General features: G+C 47.0%; 1 protein-coding gene across 4 annotated transcripts in view; it reads right to left on the reverse strand.

The window, feature by feature from the left end:
• MAP3K13 (mitogen-activated protein kinase kinase kinase 13) overlaps positions 1-15,516 on the reverse strand; it is a 72,020-nt gene that overhangs the window by 5,015 nt on the left and 51,489 nt on the right. For all 4 annotated transcript variants that reach the window (XM_041487012.1, XM_041487011.1, XM_041487013.1 and 1 more), the window contains exons 5-14: positions 13,455-13,638; positions 13,093-13,284; positions 12,038-12,196; positions 9,098-9,256; positions 7,864-7,972; positions 7,189-7,298; positions 5,908-6,024; positions 5,289-5,426; positions 3,587-4,310; positions 2,372-2,442 (exon numbers count right to left, since the gene is read on the reverse strand). In XM_041487012.1, the coding sequence (XP_041342946.1) occupies positions 2,372-2,442; positions 3,587-4,310; positions 5,289-5,426; positions 5,908-6,024; positions 7,189-7,298; positions 7,864-7,972; positions 9,098-9,256; positions 12,038-12,196; positions 13,093-13,284; positions 13,455-13,638 (1,963 nt within the window). The remainder of the gene's footprint in view (positions 1-2,371; positions 2,443-3,586; positions 4,311-5,288; positions 5,427-5,907; positions 6,025-7,188; positions 7,299-7,863; positions 7,973-9,097; positions 9,257-12,037; positions 12,197-13,092; positions 13,285-13,454; positions 13,639-15,516) is intronic.

Raw genomic sequence — 15,516 nt, forward strand, 5'->3', positions numbered from 1 at the left:
AGGTAGGAGGGCTCTGCAGGGAGACCTGGAAAGGTTGGACAGATGAACAGAGTCCAAGGAGATGAAGCTTAATAAGTCCAAGTGCTGAGTCCTGCATTTTGGCCACAATAACCCCCTGCAATGCTATAGGTTTGGGACGGTGTGGCTGGACAGTGCCCAGGCAGAAAGGGACCTGGGGGTACTGGTGACAGCCAGCTGAACATGAGCCAGCAGTGTGCCCTGGTGGCCAAGAAGACCAAAGCATCCTGGCCTGGATCAGGAACAGTGTGGCCAGCAGGAGCAGGGAGGTCATTCTTCCCCTGTACCCAGCACTGGTCAGGCAGCACCTTGAGTGCTGTGTCCAGTTCTGGCCTCTCAGTTTGGGAGGGATGCTGAGACGCTTGAGTGTATCCAGAGGAGGCAACGAGGCTGGTGAGGGGCTGGGAACATAAATCCTGTGAGGAATGACTGAGGGAGCTGGGGGTGTTTAGCCTGGAGAAAAGGAGGCTCAGAGGTGACCTTATCACTCTCTGCAGCTACCTGGAAGGTGGTTGTAGTCAGGTGGGGTAGGTCTCTTTTTCTAAGCAGCAACTGATAGAATGAGAGGACACAGTCTTAAGCTGCACCAAGTGAAATTTAGGTTGGATGTTAGGAAAAAGGTTTTCACAGAAAGAGTGATAAAGTACTAGAATTGTCTGCCCGGGGAAGTGGTGGAGTCACCATCCCTGGACGGGTTTAAAGAAAGATTGGATGGGGGTGGGGCACTCAGTGCCATGGTTTAGCTGAGGTGTTAGGGCATGAGTTGGACTTGATGATCTTAAAGGTCTCTTCCAACCCAGTGATTCTGTGAGTTCAAGCTAACTCACCTGGGAATACCTGCACCACCTGGTAGCTATTCCAGAAGCCAGGCAGGATTTAGGACCATCCACTCAAGAAATAACCTCAGAGTTACTTAACCACAGAAATGGCCTTATGCCAGGATTCAACAGCAATGGGACAACACGTCAGTTGAGGGAACATGCTAGGAGACCCACAACTGGGCATCATGTGGAACAGGCAACTTGTCCTCCTAATCTTCCAAGTTAGTAAATCACAGAGGAAACAACATCCCACAGGAACTGTACGAGTCACCTAACTCATCCAGCCCAGCATTCTGCCTTCAACCCCAGGCAGGAAAGAATAATCTGAGAGAAGTATGAGAATAGGGTATGCAGACAGAGCCTACTTTCTCCTGGCATCTCTTCCTGGCCTGTGCCATTCAGCAGATCTGAGTTCTGAGCAGCTCAAACCCAGATGGCAATGCTAACAGTCACTGATGGATCCATACTCCAGAAATTCTGCACTTACAGCTCTTCATGCTTTGATTTGCACAGCACACCTTGACAATGAGCTGCACATCTGAAAATGTTCTGGATGGAAACACCACTTCCTTTTGTTCATTTTACCCTGTTTGCTTCACTGGCTGCCCCTAACATGAATGTGAAGAATCATTCCTTGTCTATTTTCTCCACATAAATTACAATTTCATGCACCTCTGGTGTTGCCTTTCCTCCTGCTAGAGAAACATTTCACAGGAGTTTAATCTCCTCTTCTACAGAAACCATCCCTAACCACTCTTGTCACACTTCTCAGTACCTTTCCAAACTTTACTGTGGTTTATGAGCTGGGGCAATGAAGGGAAGCATTAGGATTTAAGCTTCAGGTGTGCTGTGAATGCACACAACAGGAGGCAAGACTTTATTTTCTTCTCTGCTCCTTTGAATCAAACCTTTAGCCTTTTTGCCTGCTGGATCACTCCTGCACTTGAAGCAGCTGTTTTTATGAAGCTGCAGCAAAGTCCATGATGTCTTTCCTGAGCACAGTACTGTAAATCCTGCTGTTCCCCAGCCTTATGTAGGAACACTCCCCTTAAGTCTTATTTTACAGGCAATACCATCAAATTTGATCTGCTGTTGTCACTTAGCTCTGCAATCTTATCTGAATTCAGCTACAAAGGTACTGGGCTGGAGTTTTACCCACTGCAACAACAATTAATAAACAACACTGGAAGTAGCCCACAAAGGGTTCCCACATCCACTAAGTCTGATCCTGGTGAAATAGATGCAGCAGCTCATTTACAGAGGCAGAATAATGTTATCAAGTGTGATCAAGTTGTGCTGCAAACAGCCTGCAGGAAAGCCAGCAGGAAAGCTGGGCCAGAGAGAACATCTCAGGATGGGCTGGAACAGTGAGCGGACATGAGGGATCAGCTGAGGGTGGGTGGGACACACTGAATGGGATTCTGCTCTTTTGCCAGCACCTCCACCAGTTTCAGTGCTGGTGTGCAGGTGCTACGAGAGTTCTCCTCAGTTTTGTCCCACCAAAGAGAGATTAGAGTGAATTCACCTTTTACCTTTGTCTACGAGGAAACTCCACTTCACTGTCAACTTCGCCCTCTTCCTCTTCCGACGACTCATCCCCGCTCTGGCAGAAAACAAGGACAAAAAGGTGTCACATTTGGGGAAGTTCAAACATAGCTGACTCTTGGTCCTTCAGGACAAAGTCACTACAAAACAGTGCAAAAATCTACAGGCTGCAAGAATCTAGACCAGAAAACAGCCTGTGTGTTAGGAACACAGACTCAGACATTGTCAACCAGGAGGTTGTTTCAGGCAGTTTCAAGGCTGCTATTCCCAAATCTGGAGTGACTGACTGGGAAATACACTGGAGTACTTCAGCAGGTATGGAGTACAGAACATTCCAGATTTGCACTGAAGCAAATCAAGTACTGAGTATCACATGAAAACCCACATAAATTATAGAGCTGATTTGGCACTTTTGGCTTCACCCTCTTCTACCACAGCCCATCAATAGAGCAGGATGGAGGATGGGTTTTGCCAATGGGTGTCCCCAACTAGGAGAAGCTGGGATTTGTTTCATACCACCCTTTTATTCTCCTTCTCCCATCCAAATTTACCCCAAAACTGTTTTTGTTTTTACAGCCTCCTTCTATCCTATCCAACTTGTTAGCCCCTCATTCAGATTAAGCCTTTATCTCATCCCATCCCCTTGTCTTGCAAGGCCCTAGTCCCATCATGCTGGTAATTACACTATTTTCCTTGACTTTTCTAGCCAGGCTCAGTTTTTCTGCTCTTTGAATTCAGACTGGTTCTTATTTCTCTCACCACCTGGACAGAAGCAGAAGGAACAAAGAGCTGCTTCTCTACAACTCCAGTTGTTGCTTATAAACAACTGTGCCATAGCCTCCTTTTTACTCTTGCAGAATCGTCACAAAATATAGAAGAATTATGACTTTCAGTGTAGGAGGAAAATTTCTGGCAGGTGCTGCAAAAGGGATGTCCTCAAGACCATGGCAAATGTTGAATCTTTGCCCTGAGACACAGCAGCACCACAGATTCTCAAAGAAACTCTCATTTGATATTACAGAACAATTTAAAGAATGCATTTATCCCTTCCTTTGGAGAAAGGCTTGAAAGCATTTTGAGACTGTTTCAACATCAAAAATTCAGCAGAACAAGCTGCAACTCAAACCAGTTAGTGAAATTGCACATAACAGAACCAGGCCCTTCCAAAACCAAACCTTCAAACCCCAGTGCTCTGTCCTCACCTTTTGGAGGGATCTTGCTTTGCAGGGCAGCCCTGAGGAAGCCAAGTGCTGGGGAGTGCCCAGGGCAGACACCGCCGTGCCCTGCTCCTCCAGCTTCTCCATGAACTGCGCGCTCTCGTAGAGGGACGCGGGGGACTGAGGGCGGCTCCCCCCTGGTTCCACAGACGCCATCTGTGCCTGGCCACTGTCCTCATCCCTGCACTGCAGGCAGGGATCGTAGGGATCGGCCTGGCAGCACTCCCAGCGCTCGGCCGTGCTGTCCTTGCTGTCCAGGCCGCGGCGGCAGTCGGCCTCCATGGCGGTGGAGATGAGGTCGGGGCTGGAGCCGGAGACGCGGCGCTGCGCGTGGTTGCTGAGGGGGCTGCGCAGCGCGGCCGCAGGGCCGAAGTACCGCAGGTTGTTGGCGCAGGTGGCGATGTCCTGCCCGTGGGCGTGCAGCCGCGAGTGCTGCCCGTGGGGACTGTGCCCGGGCTGCTGCGGCACTGCGGGGGCGTGGGGAGGGTGGGGAGGGCCAGGCTGGGGAGCGTCGTCTTGCGCTGGCTGGTTTTTCAAGATCCCTGCAAATTCATTGTAGCTGCCTTTGCTGTTCCCCCGGCGGTGCCGGGGCTTGCTGCGGTACCGGCTTTTGCCACTCAGGGTTGACATCTTGGGACTTCCTGAGACTGGGGAGCCATTGGATGCTGCTTCTGTGCTGGGTATACCCTCTGACTTCAGTAGATCCGGCCTGGGAGACAAGGAGAAGAAGTTACATGTCAAGCCACAAACAAAGAAGTGACACTGGCCCAGAGCCTGGATGAAAAGGCAGCTGGAGCCAAAAGCACTCTCTGCTTCCTAAAATCTACAGGCTGCCCTCCCCTTCAGCTGCTTGACTCATGCATTTTGGTCCCTGTGATTCTCTCCACTCAACATCCTCTCCATTCAGCCCATCCTGCTCTACACTCTTGTCTTGCTGTTTTTTCCAGTAGCTGTCACACACTCTCTTTTTCCGCTCTTATTTTGATGTTCTCTCCCAAAATAGCTCCCTCTCAGGACCTTGGGGCAGAGCATGGCTCTCACTCTGTGCATGTACAATGGTGGTGATCAGGCAGCTCATCTAAGAGCCATGTGGGGATATTAATTCAGAAGCGATTATTCACTTGTAATCAGGACTAACTCCTGGAAATCCCAAAAAAAAGTAAGGACTAAGGCAACTCTTTTAGAAAAAAATAGTCTCCAAATCTAAAAGTCATGCAGACGAGAAATAACTGAAAGGAGAGCACGAATTCCCAAATCTCAAATCCCAAATTAATTCCTCAACAATGAATCCATCCTTCCTGAGGCCTGCCTGATTTCCACAATCCCTTGCCCTGCTTATTCCCATCCAAGTCAAGGATGATCTTGGACAGTTAGGAATTTGTGAAACACAAGAGATACCTCCTGTCTGAGCACCATCATCTGCTCAAAGATCACATGGACCAACAATTCATTAAACCAACACATCCTGTGATTCCATGGCTCCAGAGAGCTGCCCAGGTGGCAGGGATGGCAGGATTCATCCCTTTCACCTTAAGATAATTAAACAATTATGGTTCTGAGGATCAGACCAGACTCAAGTGTGAAACCCCTTTGTCCCACCCTGCATTTCAACAGGCTCAAAGGGAAGGAACTGCTCAGTGGGGATCTACCACTGGCTCTGGCACAGGACTGGGTTGTTACTTCTCACCGTTTGGTCTGGCTGCCTGGTTTATGGGAGACCCCTTTCCTCTTCATCAACTTCTCCACTGTATTGGGGTGGATGATTGGTCTGACTGGGTGGCGTTTGTAAGTTCCAGGGTACTTCTTTTCCACTGCTTGTTCCCTCCTGAAACATCAGGGAAAGAGAGAAAAAAAAAAAAAGAAAACCAAATCAGTTCTCCCTCTCTCCACCTGCTGCTCCCGCTGGACAGGAACTGGCTCTGCAGGGAACACGCTGCATGCCTGATTGCTCTGCTGGGAAAGCACACAGACACTTCTAAACTCCTTCTAAATTCTTTCTAAATCACACAGCAGGCACAAGGTCCTGGAACACAGTCTAGGAGCAGCACCGCCATTCCCTTCATGCATGGGCCAAAGGATGCCAGCACCAAATGGGAAGGTGCCTTTCTCCAAGTCAGTAACCACTGACAGTGGTCTGCAGGAATTCACTCCAAAGGGTCCTCTCACTGCTCACCAGCAATTCCCTAACCTTTGTGGTTAGTCAGGGGACACTAAATCTACAAGTGCCACTATCCAGTTTAGAAATTAAGCGCTCTTTGTGCTCTGCTGTGTGCAGGCTGTTCACATCACCATGCCCGGACACGTACTTGATGAGCTCCTTCTCCCGCACCTCCAGCTGCAGCATGATAGCACTGAGCTCCATGTACAGGTTATTGGCTCGCTCCAGCTTCCTCTCGTAGTGCTCACGGATATCTAATGCATGTCTGAAAGGCAGAAAAGGCTTTATTCCAGCCTGACTTCCATGGACCAAGAGAAGAGAATGAGGAAAAGTACAGGTGCTTTAGGAAAAGGCCTTTTAAAAGTCAAATTTGCCAGCTGTACTGCACTAAATCCCAGATACAGCTAACAGTGAATGATGACTGATTAAGAGCCTGACACAGCAATAAATCATGGTATGGTTTAGAAAGTGTTTAACAGCCTTGAAAGTGTGGCAACACTTCTCCCTAGAAGAGCTGCAAATGCCTCACATACACCCAGGAGCCCTCTGGCCAAGGCCTGATCAGCCTGTTTGCACAGAAAAGGGGCTAAACCAGCCTCTACAGAAACAGGAAAGAAGTCATGTGTCTGTATTTAATTAACAGCAGGGTGTCCACACAGCTCCAGTACAGATGAAAGATGTGGCCACCCAAAACTCCCTGGGGACAGGGAACACTGAACAACCACTGCATCAAATTCCCTGGCCAAGGGTCTCTTTGACTCCTCAGGTTTGACACAGAACTGCTTCTTAGAGTTTTATGTTTCTCTGTCTGCTGTATTTGCAAATTTGTATCACAGGATACAATTTCTCTTCTTTAAATAAACCCTTTGCTTTCAATTTTAAGTTGGTATAATCAAAATGCATTTCAGTGGGCTGTTTAGATGAAGTATGTTCACTTCTCTGTAATAAGTAACCCAAAGAAAGAATCAGGGCACAGAAAGCTCACAGCCAACCTCAGCATGGATTTCCCACTGAGATGGATGTCTCTGCTTCAGTGCTGTTTTCACAAACACCAATTCTCAGGCAGAAATATTCCCTGGGAAACACACAAGCCTTTGCCACCCTCTCTGGAGCAAACTGTTGAGACTGCCCAAGAGCAGCGACAGCTCCCACTGCTTCTCTCCAGCTTCCATCAGCTGAGCAGTGCTCATGGCCTAGGCCATGCCCATGGGAATTTTGCTTTCCGGGTTCACAAGGAATTTAGACTGCCCAAATTTATACCACCAGGAATACTGGGTCCTGTTTTGGAAACCTCAGCACAAGAGGAGAATAAAAAAAGTCAGGGGCTGGAGCAGGAAGCCCTGTGAGGACAAGCTGAGGGCTCATTTAGCTGGGAAGGGAAGGCTGGATAGGAAAAGCAAACAGTACACACAAAAGACTGTGAACAGACCTCAGCTCTTCTCTCCGACGGCGAATCAATTCTTCATCCAGCCGGTGGATACATGTTCCTTCACTTTTAATTTTCTCAAAATGTTTCTTCACTTCTTCTCTCCATTCAGCCTAGGAAAGCAATTTACTTTTAGCTATTTACGAAGAATTGGGATCTGTAGGTGTAGCACAAAAAACTCCTGGGTAATGTTGTTTGTGTCTGCAGAAAATTACAGCTTTGGGTTGAGAATGTATTTTCGTTAGCTGAATTATTTTGGGTAACAACGCCGCAGCACATTTAGTGCCAGCATTTTCAAATGGTATTTACACTTTCGTGCTTCAAACAGAGAATTTACAACATATCTGTATTTTCTAAGAAATATTTTTTTTTAATTCCTAGAGTTCTTTTTGTCCTAAGAGAACATTGTCTTTACTTTTGGCAGTGAAAATAAGTAGAAAGGTTCATGGTTTTGAAAGCCGCATGATGATGCCTGTCTAGATACTCTATTTGCCCCTTGAAGCCCTGGCTCCTGCAGCAGAAGTCTCAGTAGAAGATTTTCAAACACCCATCAAGTTGCTCCTCCCAAGAATCAAACCAAAATCATGGATCCAGACTTTCCCTACTCAGTGCACCCTCCAGAATCAGATCCTTGGAGCTAATTCCAGTACTCACAGGCTACAGCCTTTCCCCAGTTACCTGGGATTTGAAGTAGGTTTCCTGAGGAGTAGCCAGCACATCAGCAGAGGCGATGTCCAGGTGCATCAGTGTCTGCCGGAAGGACGGACGGTTCCGGGGCTTGCTCTGCCTGAAACAAAACAAACAGCCAGGGCTGAGGTGAGGGATGGGCACTGCCAGCCTCTCCTGCCCTTCTGAAAGGGTCTCACTAGATCCTATTCTCTGAACCAAGCAGCTGACAGGTTAGAGCAAAGGAGCTTTTCTGCTTTTCTCTTTTGCTGAATACAATTTAATTGCGCTAGAGGTGATTTGTGATGACCCATTCTGGAGAAAAAAAAAGAGGTGCAAAATGTTTAAGACCAGAAAATGAGACTACAGAGTAAAAGATAACAGAAAAGTAGAAAAATGTTTGGATTTTTGAGAAAAAGGACCAGCACTTGAGTTTCAGGACCGAAACCACCTTGCACAGGGCAAGAGCAGCTTCTCGAGCCTCCTCTCCCCTACCAACCACCTCCTTCCACTAGGTGGGGATACAAGTGTTTGTAGGTACTCTGCTGAACCGAGCTGCACGAGCTGCCACAGCCCAGCTGCTGCAGCTCAGGGTAAACAGCCACTGGGAGAGGAGATCCACACATGCTCTGGCCTGTTGTCCCCTTTGTGCCATGGGGAGGATGGCTGGTAAAATCCATGGAGTGGGAAAATGCTGGAAGACCCTTTACACTGTGTCAAGATGTAATTACAAAGACAAAGCATCGATGTGAAACCCAAGACAAAGAATTCCAGCTCTAATCTGGTACATGGAGGAAACTGAAAGCATTTTCTATATCTGAACCTGGAAAATCTGTTCCAGACAGAAAGCCTGTATTTCTCTTTGTCCAGTCCAAAAGCCAGTTGGTTTTGGACAAGGGGTTTTGCAAGTGAAAAAAATCAGTTCCATTCACTCTGGATGCAGCCTCAAGGAATTTTACCCCTACTTTCCTTCCAGCTCTTTTTGTCTTCTCACAGAACCACCTTTTATCCCCCACTTTGCTACAGCAAAGCAACACCCTCTGTGAAGGCTCCTGAAGATGTCCTGGGATCCAGGCCTGCTGCCACAAGGAAGCAGAATCCAGAATGTTAGAACTTATTGCTCCCAGGACCAGTGTGAGAGTATCTCAGAGCCCTCTGCTCTGGGCTCCGTACTCCCACGCTGACTTTCATGGGTTTTGCTGGGAGCCAGCCCTAGATCTGTGCTGTGTGGGGTTCAGGCTCTTACCAGGTTTGCTTCATGAGGATTTTGAAGCCATCTGGGCAGGTGGAAGGGACAGGAAGATGGAGGCTGTTACTGCCCACTCCCCAAATGATGGCCGAAGAGTCCACGTCTTTGTAGGGAATCTCTCCTGTGAGCAGCTCCCACAAAACCACCCCAAAGGACCTGATGAAGAAATAAACCAGAATAAATTGAGTTCACACAGAAGCTGTTAACAGAAACATCAGAAGCTTGAAAAAAAACAGTTTGTTGGGCAAAATAGGGAAATAGGGATGTCTGGTCCAAAACTGCAAGTAAGTGCAACAGTGGTTTTTAGCACACCAGTTAACTCCTCTGCTCCTGCACTGGGCTGAGCACAAAACCACACTACCCTTCCACCTTTCCATCTACCCTTTCCTGCTTCTTTGTGAGATTTTAAAGACTCTGAAAGCACATTTTCTGTACAGATTAAGTCTTGTTCCTCTTAAATGAAGAGACTCCAAAGTCTACTCTCAGATAGACTTTGGACTGTTCTTGCTGGTAAGAACAGATGATTGACTACTGCACAGACTGACAAGTGTCTTACAGAGACAACACAACAAAGGTTTTGTGGCTTTTTTACATTTCATTTAACTGGTTTTGTTTTCTTTTCCCTAACCAAAGGCTCCCTCTGCTGTTACCTGCAGACCCAGGTAAAAGTTTCAAGGTTTGAGACTCAGCACTACAACTACTGCAACACAGAAATTAGGAAACAAATGCTACTTGCATAACTGTTGGTACCAAAAGCACATGAGGTCTCATCTGATATTCCTTTTGTTCTGAAGATAGGAAGGATACAGAAAAAAAAAAAATTAATTAAGAGAACTCAGTCAAGGACAGAATCTCCCACAAGAACTGAAAGACGTAGTTAAGAAAACTCACTTTGCTTTCTCTTCCTTAGTGAAGTTACCAGAAAGAACCAAAACCTTTATTTTTAACAGCAAACATTTGTTTTGTATACAATCATCACCTGATAAATCACCGAAGAAACAGCAAACCAGTCATTACAGAGGTAAACAAAATGCTGCTGAGAACCACCACCACTGTTACTGCACATCAACAACTGGGCTGTGATACAGGTGAGGCACAACCGTCCCTATTTCCAAACCAGACGTGCCACCTCACTCTGTCCCATTCCTTTGTGGGACATCAACCCTGCCAAGCTGCAGATTACAGGTGAAAGGTGAGAAGGATATTTCTGGCTTGTACCAATACCCAGTGCTTTTATTAAGTACAGAAGAACTTCTAAGGGACAAACTACCAGGTCTGAACAACCATCAGACAGGAAACAATTTCATGTGAAAAACATTGCACTTTCAAAGCCCATTGGTTTCAAATCATGTGTAAAAAAAAAAGCAACAAGCAGAATTTGAGTATTTCTCGCCTCAAAATCCTTTTCTGTAGGCTGAAGGAAAGCAGGGATCCAGGACGTTGGACAAACTACCAGGAAAAGCTCATCTGGTTTCATATTTGTTATGACTAAGAGCTGACAAAGGATTTCCAAGACTTCTGATAAGATTATAGATTTATTTTTCTGCATGCTGTTAGAGATGAGAGAGAGCAGGCATATAAGCAGCTCAGGAACTGTTCTCATTTGTTGGCAGCATTCATGAACATAATTTTTATTCATCTTGAGGGAGGAATGGATGGCAAGGGAGAGTCTGAGCAATCACCACTGTTGTGAACTCCAGAGGAACTGGCACCAAAGAGCAACATCTCCATGTCACTGAGATTTTACTGGACAGGATGTTCTGTGAAATATTCCTGAACAGAAACCACTCTAAAGGACAGAAAGCTGAGGGTGGAAATCCAGCACCACTCGTCCTCACAATGCTGTGATTCAAAGAGAGGGGTTCAGCAGACAAATGCTGGGTGTGTTTCTTTCCAGAACAACCCAAGTGTTCCTCCCAGAGGAGATGGCTGTGCTGTGACCTGGACATCCAAAACAAACACACAGGACACTGTGGGCACAAGAGCAGCTGCACACCACAGGTAACATCACCTGTCCTGCAGGAAATCTTGCCCTTCAGGTCAAGCCCAGGCCAGAGCTAGAACTCCAGCAGCAGCTTCTGACTCCACTGCACCCTGGACCACCCACAGCTTTGTCCAGCAGCTCCCTGCCCTGCCAGGGAAGGAACAGCATCTGAAGCTGAAAAACCACAGGAAGCAAAATCCCTCCTGGCTGTAAAGCAGGGAGAAGGGTATTTGTCCTGGCTGCTGACATTTAATATGCAGAAATAATAAGGCAGAAAAAGACATGCAGATCCCTTGAGGGCTCTGAAACCTGTGGAGAGGCTTCCCAAATGAACTCCAAGGCTGAGCCCTCTCAAGCATTTTTAATAGCACAGAGACTGAACCATTCCTTGTGTTCCTTTGGACACAGAGCATGTTCCACATCAATGGAAACAGGTTCCAAAACTCTTACAACCTGTTCTGGTTTCCTCCCTCTTGGATCCAGGATTGGATTCACTGGACTGTAATCCTGGGGCTGCCCATACAACAACCAGCCTGGTGTGCAGGAAGCACAAGGGGTGAGGAGTGGAGCAGGGGCCTCCCCACAGCTCCAGAGTGGCCCTGAAGAAGACCAGAAGTGATGGAAAAACCACCCTGGCTGTGGAGGCTGCTGAGGGGGCCCTGAGCACAGCACTGGGAGAAAGCTCTGGGCTGGATAATGACAGAGGGAAGAATTTCTCCATTTGCTTCCTGCAAGACACAGACTGCACTGAGCCTTAGCTGGAACCTGCAGGTCAGCACACCTGTGTCATTTCCCTTTCCATCAGAGCCCACCAAAGCTCAGAGCACCAGGCAGAAGGAGAAAGGAACAGCCCACCACAGAGCAACCATGCTCAGGCACAGGATGAGGAAAGGACATGGAAAGTGCTGGAAAACCAAGGGACTGAAGAGAAGGTGAAGGTGAACATGACTCACCAGATGTCCACCTTCTCAGAGACGGGCTCGTTCCGTATCACCTCCGGGGCCATCCACGCCACTGTCCCCGCAAAGGACATTTTGGTACTTTTGTCACTGAGCTCTTTAGATGTACCAAAATCTGAAATCTTTACTGCATCTGTGTGTGTAACCAAAACACTAGAGAAGGAGAAAAAAAAGAAGTCGTCACTATTTTGTGATTTTTCTTGCACCACAACAGCCACAGGAGTAAATCCCTTTTTAATCAACACAATCTGTTGATGAGGCCACACTGCTCACAAGTGCAGTACAAAAGAAAAGATTTTGTATTTTCCCCAATAAAAGCTCTCACCCTCTTTTGGGTGGTTGTGTTTTGTGCCTTAAATGCATTTCTTAATGCTACGAGTCAAAAATCAATCTCAATAAAACTGCAAATTAACAAGTAACTGAGAATCCAGAGCCAAAGCTGTACCTTAAACTGTGCTTTAAATCATCTAAAAGCATTATCTTAATGCACTGTCACAGACTAAAGAAGTAATAAACATCTAGGGAATAAGAATATAAAGAAGCCAGAACATTTTAGTCAGAAAGCAACAGAGAAATGAGGAAGACACATTCCAGAAAACCAGGGAAATAATAGGAGAATAAGAGGGGAAAATAAAAAGGCAGGAGGCAACAGAATACCCCACTTTCCAAAAAGACCAGATATCATAAAATCATTAAATATTTCCTGACTGCTATTTATCATGGAAGATACCAGTAAAATTTTCACTCTTTTTAAGTGCCAACAAGTTGCAATAGTTTCACTCTCATTAGTTTTGAGTCAACATGGGGGAAAAAAGAGTAGAGCCTTTTGACCAAACTTTAAAGTATTTCTCAAGAAAAGGAAAAATAACCCCAACTGAGGGATATTTAAACATCTGGGACTCACTTTGATGACCTGAAGAACCACAACTGGGGGATGTTTAAGCATCTGAGACTCACTTTAATGACCTGAAGAGCCACAACTCGGGGATGTTTAAATTTGATGACTTCAGGAACTCAAACTAAGGGATGTTTAAGCAGCTGAGACTCACTTTGGTGACTTGAGGTCTCGATGGATGATTTTGTGGAGGTGCAGGTAGTTCATGCCACTGGCAATCCCCGTGGACCAGTCCACCAGCAGCCGTGGGGTGACCTTCCTGCCGGCCCGCAGGACCTCGTAGAGCTGCCCATGGGCACAGTACTCCATGATGATGCAGTAGCACGGGGCCTGGGTGCAAACTCCCCTGTCAAAGAGAACACACAGTGAGGAGCAGCACACAGACAACTGGCCAGGAAGGGTGACCACTACTTTGTCCTAGACACAGCTTAGCTCCTGGATTGTATAAATCTTCCTAGAGAACCTGAGCGAACAGCTCTTGCCTGGACAAAGCTCCTGGCAAGGGTCACAACCTACTTGAAGGCGATAATGTTGGGATGCTTGAGCTTGCGCAGGTGCTTGATGTCCGTCTCGTTCTGGTCCCTCACTTTCTTGATGGCCACCTCCTCTGCCCGGAACTTGCCCAGGAACACAGCGCCCTGTGCCCCGCTGCCCAGCCACTGCAGCTCCGAGATCTCCTCGAACGGCACCTCCCACGTGTCTGGGCACAGGGGAAAAAACAGGATAATGGAAAAGGTCAAGCACATGGAAACTGTCAGAGCACACCAGGGCAGCACCTGCCACCTCCTGCACCACAGGTTGGGCTCTTCTGGAGGGAGCAGGTGACATCTTCTGGCACAGCTGAGGCACACACCACACGTACTCAGCCCCAACAACCTTTTCAGTGATCGAGTCACCTCATTCCCATCCTTTCAGCTTTTCCACCACCCTGCTAACCACTTGTGAGAGCCACTGCAGCTTGGCAGGCAGCAATTTACCATACCAGGGACCCGGGACTGGCAATTCTGGGAGATCCTCTACCCCAACACTGAGCAAAGCACGTGACTCCATTGAAAAGCACAGATTAGAAGAAACATTTAACATTCACAAGTGATATAAAAATATTGAGGGTCTTTTTCACTCCCTGAAATAAACAAAAATAGGCAATAGAAGTCAGAGGTGGCAGGCTGTAAAGCACAGAGCAGCAACCACCAAGATAGCCAACACAAAGCACATCAACCACCAGCAGCAGGCACAGAAATAGATCCTTCCCACACCAGCACTGGTTATATCAATGTCAAACAGCAAAACAACCTTAAGCAATTCCTCCTCTTCGGTACCCACACACATTTGTAGGGATAATGCTGGAGAGGTCCAGTGACACTGTATAAACTGCTTCAAGAGAGCTGCACCCATCAGAACAGAAAGCCCTGTTCCCTATCAGTCACCTTGAAATTACCTTAAATCTCACAAACAACAGGAAAAAAGGCAGGGACCTGTTTATTTATTGTAATTCAATAAAGATCTACCCTTGGAGAATAAATTATTTAGCAGCAAGCCCAACAAGTAACCCGCTGATTTCTGAAATAAAGGAAGTCACACCTGTACAGATCTCTGTTTCAGATGACTACAAATGTTGTCTCACCCAGACTCCGAGCCTTTGGGAAGTTCCCAGGGCAGCAGCTAGGACTCTGCCAAAGTGTCCATTCTAGATACTGTTATCACTGAAGGGAAACTTGTATATCCCAACTGTGGATATACAGGTTCAGCCAGGGAAAGCTTTGAACTGGGATCAGCCACACAGGTCTGTGGGCTGATCCCAGTTCAAAGCCTTCCCTGGGATCATTCCTGTGACAGGCAGGCAGTGGCTGCTGTCTCCTGTTGAATGAGTGCTCCCCAGGCACGGCCATGGAGAAGCAGCTCTCCCCCAGAGCCAGACCCCAGCACTCCTCCTGCTCACTGACCTAAAAACAAAAACATTGCTCATCCCCAGCAGAAATTCCCTCCCCTTTGGCAGGGCAGAGTTCAACCCCCAGCACATGTTCCTTCCCAGACACAAGGCTCTTTTCCTTACTCATGGATCCACTCACAGCTCTGAACTTAAACTGGCATTTAAATCTTTGTTATATTCTATTTCTAAATGTCCAAAGAAAATAATTAGATAATTAATAAAACTCATTCATTCATTCATAATTAAATCAAGAAGATCTGTATTTCTATTTAATTCACACATGCATCACTTCTGAAAGGAGGTGGCAAATAGAGGTGATTGTTGTGCATGTTGATGAACGGTATTTTTATATGGGCAACATCGAAACTATTCTGTTGTACCGAAATAGCTGTTTCTTTCATAGAACCATGGAATGGACTGGGAGGGAAGGGATCTAAAAGCCTATCCAGTTCCACCCCTGCCACGGGAAGGGACACCTTCCACTATCCCAGGGTGCTCCAAGCCCTGTCCAGTCTGGCCTTGGACACTTCCAAGGATCCACAGGCAGCCACAGCTGATCTGGACACCCTGTGCCAGGGCCTCAGCACTCTCACAGGGAAGAATTTCTCCCAGGTATCCCATTTATCCCTGCCCTCTGGCACTGGGAAG

Source organism: Pyrgilauda ruficollis, unplaced genomic scaffold (assembly GCF_017590135.1).
Source record: "Pyrgilauda ruficollis isolate IOZ18807 unplaced genomic scaffold, ASM1759013v1 scaffold79, whole genome shotgun sequence".
NCBI lineage: Eukaryota > Metazoa > Chordata > Aves > Passeriformes > Passeridae > Pyrgilauda > Pyrgilauda ruficollis.